Here is a 21,372-nt window from a genome sequence, read left to right on the forward strand (position 1 = left end):
TCCAAAGTGCTGGGATTACAGGCGTGAGCCACTGCGCCTGGACCTTTGGCTGCTTTTATGCAACAATGGCAGAGCTGAGCAGTTGCAACAGAGATGGAGATGGTTTGGCCTGTAAGCCTAAACCACTGACTCTGCGGCCCTTTACAGAAATTTGCTGAGCCCTGGTCTAGACAGTCCTGCAGAGCAGGTAGGGAGGTAGGAGACAGACTGGAAAACTGATGAGAGGGTTTTAGGATAGAAGGTAGTTCATAGGGCTAAATGTGGCATCGAAGACCAAATACATGAAGACTCAACGAGGAAGATCCCCTCCACCAACTCACTAAGAAATAACTACATAGGAGACAAAATTTGTTTAAAAAACAACTTCACATTTTATTTGATGGGATATGGTCATTTGTTGAGTTGAAGGCATGGAGGAAAAGTGCTGTTCTGAAACAGACTTTGAACTAAAGACCCCATCCCATCCCCACGTAATTGTACTTCTAATGACTAGCTCATCAATTTTTTTTTTTTTTTGGTATGGAATTTCACTATGTCACCCAGGCTGGAGTACAGTGGTGTGATCTCGGCTCACTGCAACCTCTGCCTCCCAGGTTCAAGTGATTTTCATGCCTCAGTCTCCCGAGTAGCTGGGACTATAGGCACATGCCACCAGGCCTGGCTAATGATTTTTGTATTTTTTAAAATTTTTTAAAATTTTTTTCTTTTTGAGACAGAGTCTCGCTCTGTCGCCCAGGCTGGAGTGCAGTGGCCGGATCTCAGCTCACTGTAAGCTCCGCCTCCCGGGTTTATGCCATTCTTCTGCCTCAGCCTCCCGAGTAGCTGGGACTACAGGCGCCCGCCACCTCGCCTGGCTAGTTTTTTGTATTTTTTTAGTAGAGACGGGGTTTCACCGTATTAGCCAGGATGGTCTCGATCTCCTGACCTCGTGATCCGCCCGTCTCGGCCTCCCAAAGTGCTGGGATTACAGGCTTGAGCCACCACGCCCGGCCTATTTTTGTATTTTTAATGAGAGACAGCGTTTCACTGTGTTGGCCAGGCTGGTCTCGAACTTAGCTCATCATTTTGTTTATTATTATTATTTATATATATTTTTGGAGACAGAGTCTTGCTCTGTCACCCAGGCTGGAGTGCAGTGGCATGATCTCGGCTCACTGAAACCTCTGCCTCCCAGGTTCACGCCATTCTCCTGCCTCAGCCTCCCAAGTAGCTGGGACTACAGGTGCCCCCACCACGCCCGGCCAATTTTTTTTTTTTTTTTTGTATTTCTAGTAGAGACAGGGTTTCACCATGTTAGCCAGGATGGTCTTGATCTCCTGACCTTGTGATCCGCCCGCCTCGGCCTCCCAAAGTGCTGGGATTAATAGGCGTGAGCCACCGTGCCTGGCCTTATTATTTTTTAGAGATGGGGTCTCCCTCTGTTGCCCAGGCTGGAGTGGAGTGGCATGATCATAGCTCACTGCAGCCTCCAATTCCTGAGCTCAAGCAATTCTCCCACCTTAGCCTCCAAAGTAGCTGGGACTAGAGGCCCAGCTATTTTAAAAAATTTTTTGAGCCGGGCGCGGTGGCTCACGCCTGTAATCCCAGCACTTTGGGAGGCTGAGGCGGGCGGATCACAAGGTCAGGAGATCGAGACCATCCTGGCTAACATGGTGAAACCCCGTCTCTACTAAAAATACAAAAAAAATTAGCCGGGCGCGGTGGCGGGCGCCTGTGGTCCCAGCTACTCCGGAGGCTGAGGCAGGAGAATGGCGTGGGCCCGGGAGGCGGAGCTTGCAGTGAGCTGAGATCCGGCCACTGCACTCCAGCCTGGGCAACAGAGCGGCGAGACTCCGCCTCACAAAAAAAAAAAAAAAAAAAAAAAATTTTTTGTACAGATGGGGTCTATGTTGTTCAGACTGGTCTCAAACTCCTGGCCTCAGTAGATTCTCCTGCCTCGGCCTCCCAAAGCACTGGGATTATTGGCATGAGCCACCATGCCCCGGCCCTAGCTCATCTTTTTGTACTGACACTGCATTCATCAGACCTAAAAAGCTAAAAGTTACATTTGTAACTTTAAAATTCTGCAGGTAACACCAATAATCCCAGCATTTTGGGAGGCCGAGGTGGGCAGATCATGAGGTCAGGAGTTTGAGACCAGCCTGGCCAGCACAGTGAAATCCTGTCTGTACTAAAAAAAATTAAAAAATTAGCTGGGCATGGTGGCACACACCTGTAATCCCAGCTACTTGAGAGGCTGAGGCAGGAGAATTGCTTGAACCTGGGAGATGGAGGTTGCAGTGAGCTGAGATTTTGCTATTGCACTCCAGCCTGGGTGACAGAGTGAGACTCTATCTCCAAAAAAAATAAAACAAAATAAAATAATCTGCAGAAAAGGCCTATATGGGCAAAGTATAAGATTATATTACTAAATTGGTATAGTATATATACACTTAAAATTACATATTCACAAAGAGGTTAGAGAAAGAGAAATTTAAATGCACTGACATTTTTATTTCTTGCAACCTGAGTTAAATTCAGGTTTCCTTTCCTACAGAATGCAAAAAGACATCCACAAGGCAACTCCACTTCTAAGTTGCAAATTACTAGATGTTAGAAAACTTTCTCGAAGGAGAGTGAACTTTTTTTTTTTTTTTGAGACGGAGTCTTGCTCTGTCGCCTCGGCTTACTGCAAGCTTCACCTCCCAAGTTCACGCCATTCTCCTGCCTCAGTCTCCCGAGTAGCTGGGACTACAAGCGCCTGTCACCACGCCTGGCTAATTTTTTGTATTTTTAGTAGAGACGGGGTTTCACCATGTTAGCCAGGATAGTCTTGATCTCCTGACCTTGTGATCCGCCTGCCTTGGCCTTCCAAAGTTCTGGGATTACAGGCGTGAGCCACCGCGCCCGGCCAGAGAGTGCACTATTTTTTAAGTTAGTAGCACATTTAACTTATAACTCACCTTAAGTTAGAAAAGCCACTTTTTGAAGGCAGTTTGTTTCCAGCTCAACTGTGGAAATAAAAATCTGTCTGCAGTACCAAATCTCATCCCACAGTCAGCCCAGCCCTGGCACCTTTGCTTGTTTCCATGAAATGTGTCTAGTCTAGAGGGTAGCATTTTTTTGTTGACCCCAATCATCATGTGAAAAGATTCTGGAGCCATGTTAGGTCTTCCTTCATTCTCTGTGAAAATGCAAGCAACTCATTTATAAAGTAGCATCAGCAACCAGGCCTTCCTGGGCATGGGAGTGAGGAAGTGGCAGAAAGGACCAGCTGGCTGTCCTGTAGCTTAAGGACAGTCCCTTAGCACAGGACACAGAACAAGAACAGGACAAAACAAGGCCCTCCAATATGTCAGAGGAAGACAAACTTCCAGAAAAGGCAACTCTCCTTCCATATACTTGGAGTAAAAAAAAAAAAAAAAACAGAAGGGCGGATGACTGGCTTCATCAGTCCAGCAAAAGACAGGGAAGGGGCATAAAATAAGATGTTACTGTGCTTCAAGTCAGTTGAATCACTAAACTCATTATGCAAGTGGAAGGCTGCCGAGAATGTCTGGCAGTGGCCTTTACATGTATTTATTTTAAATAATTAGCTTAGGTCTGAGGTATAATGACTAATCTCCACGAGTCTATGCCTGATGGTGATCGACAGTTATGACATACATGGAAGGTGTCAGAGGAAAGAACCGGAAACAATTACAGTAAGTGGAACTGTGCACAAAAGCTGCTCTGCATCCCGGGTTCATGTTTTTAAGCAGCCTTTTTGCTGAAAGGCTCATGAAGTAGTTTTGTTTGGGTTGAGGGTTATGTTTAAAATTTCCCTTTTACCAGTTAGAATAATAATGCCGAGCTCATCTAATAAACAAATGTTTAGTTTGATAAGCTTTAATCAGATCGTCACACCCTGGGATAGTCGTTAATGACATGGATCAGAATCCCTGAGGTGGCTGGAATCTCACCAGTGTGTAGCACAGAAAGCTCTGCTTCTGAACAATGAGATCACTTGGACTCGGGAAGGGGAACATCACACACTGGGGCCTATCATGGGGAGAGGGGAGGGGGGAGGGATTGCATTGGGAGTTATACCTGATATAAATGATGAATTGATGGGTGCTGATGAGTTGATGGGTGCAGCACACCAACATGGCACAAGTATACATATGTAACAAACCTGCACGTTATGCACATGTACCCTAGAACTTAAAGTATAATAAAAAAAAATTAAAAAAAAAATAATAAAAATAAAGATAAAGTCTGACTAAAAAAAAAAAAAAAAAAAAAAAAAAAAAAAAAAAAAGCTCTGCTTGCCTATGGAGGCTGTGGATATTTTTAGGAAGGTCATGCATTGTGTGATGGGAATTTTTATTTTTAATTTAATTTTTTTTTTTTTTTTTGAGACGGAGTCTGGCTTTGTCGCCCAGGCTGGAGTGCAGTGGCCGGATCTCAGCTCACTGCAAGCTCTGCCTCTGGGTTCCTGCCATTCTCCTGCGTCAGCCTCCTGAGTAGCTGGGACTACAGGTGCCTGCCACCTCGCCCGGCTAGTTTTTTTTTTTTTTTGTATTTTTTAGTAGAGACGGGGTTTCACTGTGTTAGCCAGGATGGTCTCGATCTCCTGACCTCGTGATCCGCCCGTCTCGGCCTCCCAAAGTGCTGGGATTACAGGCTTGAGCCACCGTGCCCAGCCAAGGGATGGAATTTTTATAAACAAAGTGCTACATAAAAACTAATGCACTGTGGTAGCACTTACAGAGGTTTGCTTTGCTTTGAGACACCAGTGTTTATAGGCTGCAGACTGTAAAGGGAAGTATTGGGAAATGGCAAAGGTCACATGGGCCAGTGCCATGTTTTAAGGTCAAAGGCACTGTTATTTTAAGTGACCTATCTCATTATTAAAATCAATCACTTTCACCATCTTCAAAATATTTTGTTTTTTTAAAAAGGCAAGGGCCTTGTGGCTCCAACTATTTTGTTGGATGTACCAGCATAAATAAATCAGTTTTAATTGACACTTCTAAATGATTTCTTTTGTAAAATGAAAGGAGAAAACTAGCCGAGCCAGTTAAAATGGTATCTGGGCTTTTTTCCCCCCTTGGCTAAATTTTTCTATACAAAGTCAGCATCATTTGTAGAATTCCAGTCCTAAAACCGGGTGGCAGAGAAATAAGTGATGATTCGTTACCTTGCAAAAAGTGCAAGGTAACGAAGAGTCGGGGGGAATGCTAGTCAGGTCAGGAGAACCCAGGTTCCAAATAAACATTTTGTCCTCCTGGGGCCTGCCTAATGGTGATTCCCAGAGGGGTGGAGGAAGACCATTGCGCAGCCACATCTGTGTAATACTCCATTCCCACAAACTCTACTGGGCGCTCTGTCGGTCAGCCTGGCAGCCTCGAGCCAGTGGAAGACCTGTTCCCAGTCACAGATGGAGAGTTCCAGATGAGAGCATGTGGGGAAGAGGGGCTCCCTGCACACTTCCAGGAGTCACAGTGAGCAGTGCTGGTGTGAAGCCCACCTACTAAAATACATGCCAAGGATGGGGGGCTGGAGGGAAGCGGGGACATCAGAAAACAAAAGAGCAACATGGCACACTCCATTTCCCATTCTAACACTGATCCTTTCCCAGAGGATGAATCGCAGATGTGTTCAGTGTGTGAGGAGGTGTGTGTGTGAATGTGGGTGTGTGTGTGAATGATGACTCCTAAACAAAGGTGTGGGAAGGACCCTCCTCCACCAAACGACTGGCTCACACACCTCCTTAACGCTCTGACTCATGGGAAGGCTTGGGAATGAGAAATAGAGGCTTGTGGCTGCAAGACTGAAAATTCTGTCCACATCTGTCCACATACTAAAGTGAGAAATGCAACTCTTCTTATTCCAGCACGGTAAGCAAATGCCCAAGATATGCAGGGCCAGGCTACTGTGCTCAGACAAAAACTCTAATAAGCATTTTGCTGGAAGAACTTGGTGAGGTGTTAACCCTAGGAAAATGTGGGACAAACACTTCCTTATAATGGCAAAAACGTCTTAAGACCTACTCTATTATATCATTTGCAAACACACATTAATTTACATACTAAAATAGTAAATGAAATTTCTTGGAAGTTCAAAAAAAGCTCTTTTAAATCTTTTCATCACAATAGAGTAAAAATCCGTCTTGTCTTCAGAGTTGTCGAACTTTTCTTTCTGTGCTTTTTATGTTGACATCTAACTTGTCCACTTTGGTTGTCAGCCGGTCAAGAATGTCATCTTGCTCCTCAATTTCCGTCTGCATCCCCAGGGCTATGTCCTTCAGACGGCCCAGTCCCATGGACAGCTCATCTGTGCGAGGAGGAAATGACATGCAGGCATGAGCAAACACAGTCACCGCACCTGCAAATGCTTCCTGATGGTGTGGGTAAGGGGGAGAGACAGGCTGAGGGATCTGCGTTGCCTGGTGGGGCTGCACCCACTGCAGAGATGAGTCTTGACTTAACTGATTCTGTCACGGTGAAGAGTAAAGCCTCTTTCCCAGGTTTGTGACTGTGTGTGTGTGTGTGTGTGTGTGTCTTTGTGCACGCCGGGGGTAGGGAGATATGCCCAGGGCTGCTTTCTGCCTTTTTACTGAGAACAGCAGCCAGGAAAGAGCCAGAGGGGAGGGAGAAGAAGAGGTAGTGCTGTGTAAGCCTTCTTACTTGCAAGATTAAATATAAAACACTAAGAGAAAAAGGATCAGGATACACAAATGCTTAGCACTGGTACCACAAATCTAAGCAAAATCATTTTTTTTTTTTTTTTGTGAGACAGAGTCTTGCTCTATCGCCCAGGCTGGAGTGTAGTGCCATGATCTTGGCTCACTGCAACCTTCGCCTCCCGGGTTAAGCGATTCTTCTGCTTCAGCCTCCCAAGTAGCTGGAACTACAGGCATGCGCCACCACACCCGCCAAATTTCTTTTGTATTTTTAGTAGAGATGGGGTTTTACCATATTGGCCAGGCTGGTCTCGAACTCCTTACCTTGTGATCCGTCTGCCTTGGCCTCCCAAAGTGCTAGGATTACAGGCATGAGCCACTGCACCTGGCCAAAATCAGTTTTTTTAAAAAGGTACTCTTGGCCGGGCACAGTGGCTCACACCTTTGTAAGTGATCTTGTATTCACAAAGTGTGGGATTACAAAGTGTACTGTAATCCCAGCACTCTGAAAGGCCGAGGCAGGTGGATCGTGTGAGGTCGGGAGTTTGAGGCCCGCCTGGCCAACATGGTGAAACCCTGTCTCTACTAAAAATACAAAAATTAGCCGGATGTGGTGGTGCACGCTTGTATTCCCTGTTACTTGGGGGGCTGAGGCAGGAGAATCACTTGAACCTGAGAAGAGGAGGTTGCAGTAAGCTGAGATCAATGCACTGCACTCTAACCTGGGCAATAGAGCAAGACTCCATCTCAAAAAATAAAATAAAAAGACAGGCTGAGTGTGGTGGCTCATGCCTGTAATCCCAGCACTTTGGGAGGCCAAGGTGGGTGGATCACTTGAGGTCAGGAGATCGAGACCATCCTGGCTAACATGGTGAAACCCCATCTCTACTAAAAATACAAAAATTAGCCAGGCGTGGTAGCACACACCTGTAATCCCAGCTACTCGGGAGGCTGAGGCATGAGAATCGCTTGAACCCAGGAGGCAGAGGCTACAGTAAGCTGAGATCGCGCCACTGCACTCCAGCCTGGGTGATAGAGTAAAACTCTCAGAAAGAAATTAAAAAAAAAAAAAAAATTAAAATAAATAAACAAATAAATAAATAAAAATATTGTCTTCAGGTCAGGCACAGTGGCTCATGCTTGTAATCCCAGCACTCTGCGAGGCCAAGGTGGGAGGATCACTTGAGCCTAGGAGTTGCGAGACCAGCCTGGGCAACAAAGTGAGACTCCATCTCTAAAAAAAAAAAAGAAAAGAAAAGAAAAGAAAAAGAAAAACAGTGTAATTTAAAAATTTTTAAAAAAGATAGTATTCAGCTCTTTGCTTCTTAAGCTTACTGAAACTCATGGCCTCGTGCTCCATGGACAGTAGAATCTGTGGTTGCCTCAGGCCTCAGGAGGAAGCTCACTGGCAGCCAGGGCAGCAAAGGATAAGCAAACAGAGAGGCTGAGATAAAATGTGTGATAATGTAAAGCCACCAGGCCAGGGCACTGGAGTCCAGAGAGCTTGCCTGAGTTCCTGAAATAGCAGGGAGCGTGTGTTAAGATGGGAAGAGTGAACAAAGGCAACATCCCCTGCCCCACCAGAGTGGCCTGGCCTGAACTGTGTCAGCAGGGCCGGAGGGCTGAGCTCTGAACCAGCCACCCGCCCTTCTGCCAGGGCCCACCTCCTACTTTAGACTGCGTCCTACCGGGACCTGCCCAGCTGCAAGTCCACAGTGCCAACTGTGCACCCTCAGCACCCCTAGTGGTGGGCAGTACTCAGCGCTTCTTCCTGCCTCTCTGAATTCAGTATCTTTCCTCAGAGTCCCTTCTCCCACTTCCTGCCAGCAGGCACCAACCATACCACTAGCCCTAACCACTCCCTTTCTCCTGGTGAAGGACAAAGGGCTTTTACGCCTCTCTGGGTTTCTCTGGAGTGGTTAGATCTGGGTAGACACACCTTCTGCCTTAGAGAAGTCTTTGGCTCTGGAGGACAGAGTTCCGGGCATAGAAGGAAGTGGCAGCTGTCTGGGGCTTCCCAGACAGCAAGCAGGAGCAAATGTGTGCACAGACACTCCATGTGCATCTTCATGGGTTTCAGTTTTGCCTCCCACTAGATACCTTTACAGCAGGGGAGGATTTTATTATTTGTTCTCTCCACTTTGCCAGCTCCTAACAGGGGCTGGGAGACTGAGAGGGTGACCCAGGTCACCACGGGGGAGATTTCTGTTCATGGAGTAGCGTAAGAGGAGGCAGTAAATCTGAGACACTACTTAGAATAAACTCACAGAACTGCCCACAGGCCAACACCTACTTGAACTTCAAGTAACTGACTTTTCCATTCAAAAAATAATCACTGGCTGGGCGCGGTGGCTCATGCCTGTAATCCCAGCACTTTGGGAGGCCGAGGCAGGCGGGAGTTTGAGACCAGCCTGACTAACAAGGAGAAACCTCATCTCTACTAAAAACACAAAATTAGCCGGGCATGGTGGTGCATTCCTGTAATCCCAGCTACTCGGGAGGCTGAGGCAGGAGAATCGCTTGAACTCAGGAGGCTGAGGTTGCGGTGAACGGAGATTGCGCCACTGCACTGCAGCCTGGGCAACAAAAGTGAACGCCGTCTCAAAACAAAACTAAACGAAACAAAACAAAACAAAACAAAACCACTAAGTGCTTGCCTGCTGGGCCCCAAGAACAAAGTAGTGACAAAATGGAAACACTCCCATGCTGTCCTGGAATCTACGTTCTGATTGGGAATACAGCAGGCAAACCAGCAGATACACAATCACAAACGGCCAGGGCAGCCCCCTGGAAACACAAGGGTCCTGAGAGACAGGGAGAGGAGACCACGCTAATGCAAGACTGACAGAAAGAGAAGAAGCCAGCCTGTAGAGAGTTGGGGGAGCTCATCCAGGCAGATAGGGGCCATGAGGCAGAAAGAACTCACATCAGAAATCCCACATGAGCCTGCAGGTGATGAGAGCAGAAGGGACCAGGGCAGGCAAAGAGAGCCTGGACTGCACTGTGAGTGTGTGGGGTTCCATGAGAGAGTTCTGGAAGAATATACCCCTCATTTCTTCTTCTTCTTCTTTTTTTTTTTTTTTTTTTTTTTTTTTTGGAGACGGAGTCTGGCTCTGTCGCCAGGGCTGGAGTGCAGTGGCCGGATCTCAGCTCACTGCAAGCTCCGCCTCCCGGGTTCCCGCCATTCTCCTTGCCTCAGCCTCCCGAGTAGCTGGGACTACAGGCGCCCGCCACCTCGCCCGGCTAGATTTTTGTATTTTTTTGGTAGAGACGGGGTTTCACCGTGTTAGCCAGGATGGTCTCGATCTCCTGACCTCATGATCCGCCCGTCTCGGCCTCCCAAAGTGCTGGGATTACAGGCTTGAGCCACCGCGCCCGGCCTTCTTTTTTTTTTTTTTTAGATGGAGTTTCACTCTTGTTGCCCAGGTTGGACTGCAATGGTGCTCTCTTGGCTCACTGCAACCTACACCTCTCGGGTTCAAGTGATTCTCCTGCCTCAGCCTCCTGAGTAGCTGGGACTACAGGCACCAGCCACCACGCTCAGCTAATTTTTGTATTTTTAGTAGAGACAGGGTTTCACCATGTTGGTTAGGCTGGTCTTGAACTCCTGACCTCAGGTGATCCACCTGCCTTGGCCTCCCAAAATGCTGGGATTACAGGCGTGAGCCACTGTGCCTGGCCCCCTGCACACCCTTCTGTTTTGAAACATCATGCTGGAGGCTGTGTGGCCAAAGTGCCAATTGTAACACGAGCGCTAATTCCATCCCAGGCACTTTCTGGCTCAGGTAACCTTCCCACTGTTCTCAGAGGCAGCCAGTTTCACAAGGAGGAAAACAGGGCTCTGAGTGGCCAGGTGGGAAGGATGGAGTGAGCAGTCACGTCCAGGCTCCACTTTATCGCCTCTCAGGGACTCCTGGGTCCCTCGTGCTGTTCATGAAAGTGAGAGGTGGGGAGGGCTCAGTTGGGCTGGAAGTAGGAAATGGTGAGAAGTGGAGAGATTCCAGAGACAGTGAGGTGGCAAGATGGACCCGGCTTGGTGTGGGATGCGATGTGTGGGGAGGGAGCTGAAGCTGGGGGGTCCTCATGTAGGGGCTATGCTTGGCGTGAGCTGCCTGAAGGAACAGAAGCTTACAGAAGCTGGTGTGGCGCTCAGTCTTACCTAGGTTGCTGTCGATCTTCTGGTGATAGGCTCGAAGGTGTGGGTTCTTTGGGTAAGCATCGGTACTCACAGCAGAACCAGCCCCTCTGGGGACAGGGTCTAAGTTTAGAAGGAAACACCAGGAGAGTGGTTAATTGACATTGTTCAAATGCTGCTTCACAAACCCAAAACAATTTCATCTGGAAAATGGGTGGAAGGAATGAAAGGTTGGTTCTGAGGCTATCCAGAGGGATGAGGGAGGAGCACAGTGCAGGTTCATGGGCCAGGAGAGATGCTTCCACAGGGTAGGGGATGGTTCCCACTTTCCCTCAGTCCTTGGGAGATCAAAGACCCTCAAACTAAGGGTCACCTACTCAGACCCTGGTGCACAAGCTCAGGAAAGACACGAGTCACACAAGTGACAATACACAGTGGAACTGCAATAATGCAAAACTACACAGTCTGTGGACAAAGTCTAAAAATACAAATTGTTATGTTACATAAATGGAATTATGGGTAATTTTGTTTCTTTCCAAAATTTATCTCTACACTATATTTTCACTTGAAACAAATAAGAAAAAAAAAAAAAAAGAAATGTTAAATAATGCACATTTGCCACAAGAAATCTTCCTTGAACCCTAGTTTCTTCTTTTTTAAAATTATCTTTCTTGGCTTGAATGAACTTCAGTTTCTAAATACACACAGAAAAGCCCTGTCATCCCAGTTTATCTCCTTTAGGGAAACATCACTTTCTAGAGTTAGCATATTTCCTCCAGCACCAACCAACTGAAACCATTCTGCAAACTGTGCCGATTTTTTTTTCCAGTCTTTTAATATATACGACACAAATGGAAACTCTTTAATTCCTTAAAATTGTGTCTTGGGTGCAGTGTCTTGTGCCACTTCTCCAGGTTGTAATAAGGCTGATTTTCCCAGCCCTTGCCTTTCAATTTACACTCACTTCCTCCACTTGCCTTTCCAGACTGAACTGTGCTGATAATGTCTCTCCTGCTCCCCGCTCTTCCTCCATCTGGTCTCTCCAGCTGCATCAACCACAACCATGGTGGGTTCCAGAGCTTCCATGGTGTATCGTTTTCTTGAAGGCAGCACAGTTTAAGCCTTTGGTTTCTAGCACCAATTTCAATGTACCCTGGCTGTTGGGGGGCCTATAGAGGAGGCCCCAGGAGCCCTAAATTCCTTTCCAGATAAGGGATATTTCTGGACCTATCACTTGATAGAAGTGGAATGATTTGACCAACACTCACTGTCTTGCACACCTTGTCCATGTGGCTGCTGCTCCTCCTGCTTGGGCTGGAGGCTGTATTAGCCCCTCACTGATGCTGTGACAAATGACCACAAACTTGTCTTACGGTTCTGGAGGTCAGAAGTCCAACATGGGTCTCACTGGGCTGAGTCGGGGTGTCCTCAGGGTTGCACTCCTTCTGGAGCTCTTGGGAAGAATCTAATTCCTCACCTTTTGCAGTTTCTAGAGTTCACTTGTGTACCTTGGCAGGTGGGCTCCTTTCTCCATCTTCAAGGCCAGCAACATCTTCAGATCTCTGAGTCTGCCACTCTCTCTTCTGCTTCTCTTTCCACTTAAAAGGGACCTTTGTGATGACACTGGACCCAACTGGACAACCCACGATAATCTCCCCATCTTGCTGATTAGCAATTGTAACTCCATCTGCAACTGTAATTCCGCCTTTGCCATATAACCTAACAGACTCACGGGGTCTGGGGATTAGGACGTGGACAGCTATTTACCAAGGGGTTTTTCTGCAGTCGCCTTTTTAGTGCTGGAACAACTGAGAGTGACACAAACAGAAACCGATGATGGGCAGGCTTATTGTCTTTTTTGAGACAGAGTTTCACTCTTGTTGCCCAGGCTATAGTGCAGTGGCGTGATCTCAGCTCACTGCAACCTCTGCCTCCCAGGTATAAGTGATTCTCCTGTCTCAGCCTCCCAGGTAGCTTGGATTAGAGGCATATGCCACCACACTTGGCTAATTTTTTTGTGTTTAGTACAGATAGGGTTTCACCACGTTAGTCAGGCTGGTCGCAAACTCCTGACCTCAGGTGATTCACCTGGCTTGGCCTCCCAAAGTGCTGGGATTACAGGCGTGTATTATTGCACCAGGCTAGGCAAGCTCATTTTCAATGGAATGCAGGCCCTCACTTCCTTATTCTCCTCTCCATGGAGGGAGGGAGGGAGGAGCCCTACCATAAGGCACACCCCCAGCTCCCCAAGAGCATGCCAGGTCCGTAAGGCCCTTTGGCTAGCATGGGTGACGCTGGCAGCTGGGGCCCCTGCCCACCTCCCCCGAGAGGTTGCTACTGCCCCCTAAGGACCAATGCCAAACCCAGAGGTCTCCCCCCAGAATTCAAATGGGGCTGTGCACACAGGTATCCACTTACCTGTATCATCCAGCTTTCTAAGGTTTGGGTGGCTGGCCTGGTACTTTGCTTCCTGTTCTTTACTTGTACTTATGGCTTCTTTCAATCTTTGGATAAAAGTTTACAAAAAACGATTAAAAAGGAAAAATCCCTATGATAATGTTATCAGTATTTTCACATAATGCCTGTATGCCAAAAATCAAATGCTTCTTCTGTACCAAACTCCTTCTGACCAAAGTAGGATTTCAACCGCTTCTCCTAGGAGCACAGCTGGCCAAGCAATAAGCTTACAAAGATCCCTGCCTCAGAAGTGTGGCAGCTAAGCCAGGTGTGGTGACTCATGCCTGTAATCCCAGCATTTTGAGAAACTGAGGTGGGAGAATTGCCTAAGCCCACGAGTGTGAGATCTGGGCAACATGAGACCTTGTCTTTACCAAGAAAAAAAAAAAAAGCAGTGTAGCATCGAGTTAGGTGGCCCTCTCTCAGGGAAACCAGGATTCCTAGGACCAGGCAGACGGAAAGCACATGGAACAACCAAACCGGTACTTTAGACCACAGTTAGCAAACAATGACCTGCCAACACATCTGGCTCACCTCCTGTTTTTGTATTGTTTCCCTGTTCTTTTTTTTTTTGAGATGGAGTCTTGCTTTGTCACCCAGGCTGGAGTGCAGTGGCGTGATCTCTGCTCACTGCAACCTCTGCCTCTCGGGTTCAAGTGATTCTCCTGCCTTAGTCTCCTGAGTAGCTGGGATATTACAGTTATAGGCACGCGCCACCACGCCCAGCTGATTTCTGTATTTTCAGTAGAGACGGGGTTTCACCATGTTGGCCAGGCTGGTCTTGAACTCCTGATCTCAAGTGATCCACCCACCTCAGCCTCCCAAAGTGTTGGGATTACAGGCCTGAGCCACTGCGCCCGGCCCCAAGTTATTTTTATTGTGGTAAAATACACACAACAAAATTTCATGAGCAAAAAATGGCCTTAGAGATGACCGTCTGCACCTCAGATGACAAACTTAGAACCTCAAGAGTTTCATTCTTCTCATTAGTGCACTTACATTACCAAAATACTGTATTCAACTATTACTGTTTTTGTTGTTGTTGTTTGAAATAGGGTCTCCCTCTCTCACCAAGTTTGGAGTACAATGGCGCAAACACTGAAGATTCTTTTTTTTTTGAGACAGAGTCTCACTCTGTTGCCCAGGCTGGAGTGCAGTGGTGCGATCTCGGCTCACTGCAAGCTCCGCCTCCCAGGTTCACGCCATTCTCCTGCCTCAGCCTCCTGAGTAGCTGGGACTACAGGTGCCCACCACCGCGCGCGGCAAATTTTTTTTGTATTTTTAGTAGAGACGGGGTTTCACCATGGTCTCGATCTCCTGACCTTGTGATCCGCCCGCCTCGGCCTCCCAAAGTGCTGGGATTACAGGCGTGAGCCACCACGCCCGGCAACACTGAAGATTCTAACTCCTAGGCTCCTGATTCTCCCACCTCAGCCTCCCGGGTAGCTGAGACCACAGGCACTCACCACCCTGCCTAACTTTTTTTTTTTTTTTCTCAAATTTTTGGAGACAGAGTCTCACTCTGTCACCTAGGCTGGAGTGCAATGGCGCAGTCTCAGCTCACTGCAGCCTCTGTCTCCGAGGTTCAAGTGATTCTCCTGCCTTAGGGTCCCGAGTAGCTGGGATTACAGGCCCCCACCACCACGCCTGGCTATTTTTTGTATTTTTAGTAGAGACAAGGTTTCACCATGTTGGCCAGGCTGGTCACGAACCTCAGGTGATCCGCCTGCCTCAGCCTCCCTAAGTTCTGGGGTTACAGGCATAAGCCACTGTGCCTGGCCAATTATTTATTTTTTATTTTTTATTTTTGAGACAGAGTCTTGCTCTGTTGCCCAGGCTGGAGTGCAGTGGTGTGATCTCGACTCACTGCAATCTCCACCTCCCAGGTTCAAGCTATTCTTCTGCCTCAGCCTCCTGAGTAGCTGGGATTACAGGTGCCTGCTCAAGTGATTCTCTGGCCTCAGCTTCCAAAAGTGCCAGGATTACAGGCATGAGGCATGAGCCACTGTGTCCAGCCTATTACCTTTTTTTTTCTGTTTTGAGACGGAGTCTCGCTCTATAGCCCAGGCTGGAGTGCAGTGGCGCCATCTTGGCTCACTGCAAGCTCCGCCTCCCAGGTTCACACCATTGTCCTGCCTCAGCCTCCCAAGTAGCCGGGACTACAGGCGCCCGCCACCATGCCCGGCTAATAGTTTGTATTTTTAGGGGAGACGGGGTTTCACTGTGTTAGCCAGGATGGTCTCGATCTCCTGACCTCGTGATTCGCCCGCCTAAGCCTCCCAAAGTGCTGGGATTACAGGCGTGAGCCACTGTGCCTGGCCACTGTTTTTCTATTTTAAATTTTGTCACTAAAAAGTGGTGAAAATATGTTTTTTTCTCATCATGTAAGTCCCTATATCTTTGATTTTGCTCCGTGGCCTAGTTTGCTGACTCTGGCTGTAGACAGGGACAGCTCTTGCAACTCAAAGTCATTTAGACTAGGCCTGATGCCCTGCTGATCCCCGACATTCTGCTGAGCCCCCTAAGGTGTGGCAGGTGCCTCCAGCTGGGAGCTGTGCCTCCTCAACAGGCTGCTCTTCTCTATCTCAACAGCAGCCTGACTACTTTGCCAGCCAATCTGGGAACCAGGGTTACTCGCAATTTTTGCCCTCCTCCTACACAGTGCTACTCCCAGCAATCCAGGCAAAACAAATGTCCTCTTGATCTCCTAAACCCTAGGTAGCCCAGAAACCCAGTCTCTCCTTCTGCCTTGCCTTTCTCTCTCTTTTTTTTTTTTTTTTTGAGACAGAGTCTTGCTCTGTCGCCCAGGCTGGAGTGCAGTGGTGCAATCTTGGCTGACTGCAAGCTCCACCTCCCGGGTTCATGCCATTCTCTTGCCTCAGCCTCCCGAATAGCTGGGACTACAGGCACGCACCACCATGCCCGGCTAATTTTTTGTATCTTTAGTAGAGATGGGGTTTCACCGTATTAGCCAGGATGGTCTCGATTTCCTGACCTTGTGATCTGCCCGCCTCGGTCTCCCAAAGTGCTGGGATTACAGGTTTGAGCCACCACGCCCGGCCTGCCTTGCCTTTCTTTACCTTTAACAAGGATTATGGCAATGCTTCTCAATTCAATCCCCTCCCTTCCAATCCTTACTCCCCATGGGTGCTGGGCATCTTTCTAAAGCAATACTGGCAAGCACCTCTTCAGTTAAAGTCTTTAACGACTCCCAACTTGCAAGAGCAAATCCAGACTCCTGCAAACTAAGGATTTTGCAGGTCCAGGGCTCCAGTTATGGGTAGAATACAGCAGAGCCTCGTGAATCGAAGAATTCACGAGAGTTCTGGAGAGAACACTCCAGAATTTCACCCCATGGAAGCTGTGACTGAAAGTCTAGAACACAAAACTGGTTCCTCTAAGCACCACTGTGGGCTGTGCATTGCCAGGCTGGGAGTAGGAGGAGATGCTTGGCTTCTGACTCTGCCTGGCCACCTCTCAGCCTGCACATCTCAACGCTGGCTTTATTCTTTCCATGTGCCATCACATACGTACTGGTAATACATAAATGAGGAAAACATGGTTTCTTTGTGAAAAATGGCTCCCCCACAAAAAAACCAATTTCTTTTTTTTTTTTTCTTTTTTGAGATGGAGTCTTGCTCTGTCTCCCAGGCTGGAGTGCAGTGGCACAATCTCAGCTCACCACAACCTCCACCTCCTGGGTTTAAGCAATTCTCTTGCCTCAGCCTCCTGAGTAGCTGGGATTATAGGTGAGTGCCACTATGCCTGGCTAATTTTGTTTTTCAGATGGAGTTTTGCTCTTGTTGCCCAGGCTGGAGTACAATGGTGCAATCTCGGCTCACTGCAACCTCTGTCTCCCAAGTTCAAGCAATTCTCCTGCCTCAGCCTCCCAAGTAGCTGATATTACAGGCATGCGCCACCTTGCTTGGCTCATTTTGTATTTTTAGTAGAGACAGGGTTTCTCCATGTTGGTCAGGCTGGTCTCGAACTCCCAACCTCAGGGGAGCCACCCTCCTTGGCCTCCCAAAGTGCTGGGATTACAGGTGTGAGTCACCGCGCCAGGCCTGATTTTTGTTATTTTTAGTAGAGACAGGGTTTCACCATGTTGGCCAGGCTGGTCTCAATTGCCTGATTTGTGATCCACCCACCTCAACCTCCCAAAGTGCCGGGATTATAGGTGTTAGCCACCGTGCCCGGCCAAGAAAGCCAATTACCAGGGAGAGTGAGAGAAGTGATAAGTAGGTTTAAGAGACGGTGATTCCTGGTCAGAAACCAAGTCTTCAATAAGTTAGAGAATTTCAAATTAGGGGTGAATCTGTGACAGGAACGCATGAGCTGTAAGTGAAATGAGAACAAGCAGCTTGGAAAGCTGTCATCAAGGACAAATAGGGCTTCCCAAGAGATGAAACTTCAGAGAAGGCCGAAGGGTTTGTGTGATAATGATGTACACAGGAAATGCATGACTGAATATAAGTTTGATTAGGAGAAACTTATTTTAAAAGTTTTTGAGGCCGAGGTGGGTGAATCACGAGGTTAGGAGATTGAGACCCTCCTGGCTAACATGGTGAAACCCGATCTCTACTAAAAATACAAAAAAAATTTAGCCAGGCATGGTGGCGGGCGCCTGTAGTCCCAGCTACTCAGGAGGCTGAGGCAGGAGAATGACGTGAACCCGGGAGGCGGAGCTTGCAGTAAGCTGAGACTGTGCCAATGCGCTCCTGGGTGATAGAACGAGACTCCGTCTCAAAAAAAAAAAAAAAAAAAAAAAGCTTTTAAGTGGGCCAGGCACGGAGGCTCATGCCTGCAATGCAAGCACTTTGGGAGGCTGAGGTGGGAGCATCAGTTGAGCCTAGGAGGTCGAGATCAACCTGGGAGACATAGTGAGACCTTGTTTCTACAAAATATACGAAAATTAGCCGTACTTGGTGGCCCACACCTATAGTCCCAGCTACTTGGGAGGCAGAGGTGGGAGGGTTGCTGGAGCCTGGGAGGTGGAGGAGGCAGTGAGCAGATTGCACCACTGCACTCCAGCCTGGGTGACAGAGACCCTGTCTCAAAAAAAAAAAAAAAAGATTTTAAGTGACAGTATTCCTGCATTTATGGATTAAAGGTTTTGATAGGATCACAGAAATTTTACTCACAATTTACTGCATTTATTTATTTTTTCTTTTTTGAGATGGAGTCTCCCTCTGTTGCCCAGGCTAGAACGCAGTGGTGTGATCTCGGCTCACTGCAACCTCCACCTCCCAGGTTCATGCCATTCTCCTGCCTCAGCCTCCCGAGCAGCTGGGACTACAGGCACCCACCACTACGCCTGGCTAATTTCTTGTATTTTTAGTAGAGACAGGGTTTCACCGTGTTAGCCAGGATGGCCTCGATCTCCTGACCTCATAATCCACCCACCTTGGCGTCTCAAAGTGCTGGGATTACAGGCGTGAGCCACCGCGCTTGGCCCCTTTTCGTTTTTCTTTTTTGTTGTCCATGTAGATACGACTACAGGCGTGTATCACCATGCCCAGCTTTAAAAAATTTTTATGTTTGTGGAGACAGGATCTTGCTATGTTGCCCAGGCTGGTCTCGAACTCCTGGCCCCAAGTGATCATCCCGCCTCAGTCTTCTAAAATGTTGGGATAACAGGCGTGAGCCACCGTGCCTGGCCCTGCTTGGCCCTTGAAATGGCCAACAACTTCCTTCATACTGGCTTCCCCTGTGCTTTGTCTGCCATGTGTCTGCACCAAGCCCCTCCTTCAACTGGTGGGTTCCTTCAAAACCTTCACCTTCTGCAAAGTCAGGTCCTTTGTGCAGCCTTCCTCTGTCCCCGGGGCCAACCTCCCTCTCCTCTGGGTTCCCACTGCATCCCTGTGGACTGTCTGCCTCCTCCCTATCTTCCAACAGACAGACTGCATTCCTGCAACTTCTGCTCCCACAGAACTGCAGAGCGTGGGTGAAAGTTTTGCTTTCTTGAATTTACTAAGAGATGGCAAGAATGCTACAACTGACTGGGGCTAATCTAGGGGCAGGCCAGGCAGGGTACATGACTTTGGGGACCTTGATAGGAACTTATGAGCTTTAAGTGGAAATGAGAATAAGCGGCTTGGAAAGCTGTCAGCAAGGACAAACAGGGCTTCCCAAGAGACAAAGCCCACCTCACTGAAATAACCATGGCTGCCTCACTGATGGAAGCCTTTGTTGGGAAGCCCTTGAGTTTTCAAGATGTTCCAAAAAAAGAAAACTGCCCCTGGAGCCACAGGACTTTCATGGCTTTCATAGATACGTTCAGGGATGTAGGGGCCTCCAAGAGCCCCAGAAGCAGCCTTTGTGAAGAGGTATGTAGGATGTGGAAGTGTGTGAAAGGGTGCTAGTCACAAACCTGCCAGCTTCCCACTCCTCCAAGGGCTCACTCTGCTCCTGAGTTTGTACACGGAGAATGTCTTAGACCAAAACAAATGAACATCCTACCTTCTCCTACGGCAATTAAATGTGGCCAAAGATTAGGATATAAAACATCTTTCTGATGTATATTGGAAAAACAATAACAACAACAACAACAACAACAACAACAACAAAAACAAGCAACAACTAGAATTGGAGGAAAATGGCAGATGTTTAAAATTAGGGTTGAGCTGGAGAACCCAGAATGGTGATTATGGCTGAGCCAAAAAAACAAACCAACCCTCACAACCTTAGCTAGTGCTTCCCCAGGGCACTCACTGAGGCCTGCAGGTTCCCAGGGCCAACTCTGCAAGGTCCTTTCTGCAGTTTTTTTTTTTTTTTTTGAGACGGGGTATCACTCTGTCACCCAGGCTGGAGTACACTGGTACAATCATGGCTCACTGCAGCCTCAACCTCCCTGGGTTCAGGTGATCCTCCTACCTATGCCAAAAGGTCGGGTCCACCTCAGCTGCCTCAGTAGCTGGGACCACAGGCACGTACCACCACGTCCGGCTAATTTTCGTGTGTGTGTGTGTGTGTGTTTTTGAGACAGAGTCTCACTGCTACTCAGGCTGAGGTGCAGTGGTGCAATCTCTGCTCACTACAACCTCTGCCTCCCAGGCTTAAGGGATTCTCCTGCCTCAGCCTCCCAAGTAGCTGGGACTACAGGCACGCACTGCCACGCCTGGCTAATTTTTGTATTTTTAGGAGAGACGGGGTTTCACCATGTTGGCCAGGCTGGTCTCACATTCCTGAGCTCAAATGATCCACCCGCCTCGGCCTCCCAAAGTGCTGGGATTATAGGCCTGAACCACCATGCCCAACTTCATTTTTGTGTTTTCCTATAAAGACGGGGTTTTGTCATGTTGCTCAGGCTGGGATCAAGTGATCCGCCTGCCTCAGTCTCTCAAACTGCTGGGATTACAGGCATGAGCCACCATGCCTGAACCTCTCCGTAAGTCTGATGGCTTCACCTGCCTGTGCCTGTTCTTTCTGCTATCACCGCCAGCTTTGTTACCTACACTGGATTCTCCCCAGCCCCACTCTGAGTTTGAAGTAGTTATCTAATTTCTTCCCTACCACACCCTACATCTTGTTCTGGGTGGTGGCCACACTAGTGTACACAGGTTCACAGTTACTGGCTCTCCACTTAAGATGCATGCATTTTACTGTACCTTAGTAATGTGTTAAAAAAAATTGCTCTGCAGTTAGGTGTGGTGGCTCATGCCTGTGATCCTAGCACTTTCGGAGGCCGAGGTGGGAGGGCTGCTTGAGGCCAGGAGTTCAAGACCAACCTGGCCAACACAGCAAGACCTCATCTCTTAAAAAATAAATAAATAAAATGAAAAAGAAAAGTTCCACATTACAGAATTAAAACAAAAAGAGAGGCTAGATGTGGTGGCTTACGACCATAATCCCAGCACTTTGGAAGGCTGAGGTGGGCGCATCATCTGAGGTCAAGAGTTCGAGACTAGCCTGGCCAACATGGAGAAACCCCGTCTCTCCTAAAAATACAAAACTTAGCCGGGCATGGTGGCACATGCCTGTAATCCCAGCTACTCAGGAGGCTGAGGCAAGAGAATTGCTTGAACCTGGGAAATGGAGGTTTCAGTGAGCTGAGATGGTGCCACTGCACTCCAGCCTGGGCAACAGAGTGAGACTCTGTCTCAAAAAAAAAAAAAAAAAAAAAAAAGCTGGGCAC

General features: G+C 48.0%; 1 protein-coding gene across 1 annotated transcript in view; it reads right to left on the bottom strand.

Annotated features, from left to right (window-relative positions):
* Positions 1 to 6,000: 6,000 nt before the first annotated feature.
* SNAP29 (synaptosome associated protein 29) overlaps positions 6,001 to 21,372 on the bottom strand; it is a 30,612-nt gene continuing 15,240 nt past the window's right edge. The window contains exons 3-5 of the mRNA XM_010381791.2: positions 13,200 to 13,285; positions 10,806 to 10,904; positions 6,001 to 6,297 (exon numbers count right to left, since the gene is read on the bottom strand). Coding sequence (XP_010380093.1) covers positions 6,140 to 6,297; positions 10,806 to 10,904; positions 13,200 to 13,285 — 343 coding nt within the window. The 3' untranslated portion in view covers positions 6,001 to 6,139. The remainder of the gene's footprint in view (positions 6,298 to 10,805; positions 10,905 to 13,199; positions 13,286 to 21,372) is intronic.

This window comes from Rhinopithecus roxellana, chromosome 13, assembly GCF_007565055.1.
Source record: "Rhinopithecus roxellana isolate Shanxi Qingling chromosome 13, ASM756505v1, whole genome shotgun sequence".
Lineage (NCBI taxonomy): Eukaryota > Metazoa > Chordata > Mammalia > Primates > Cercopithecidae > Rhinopithecus > Rhinopithecus roxellana.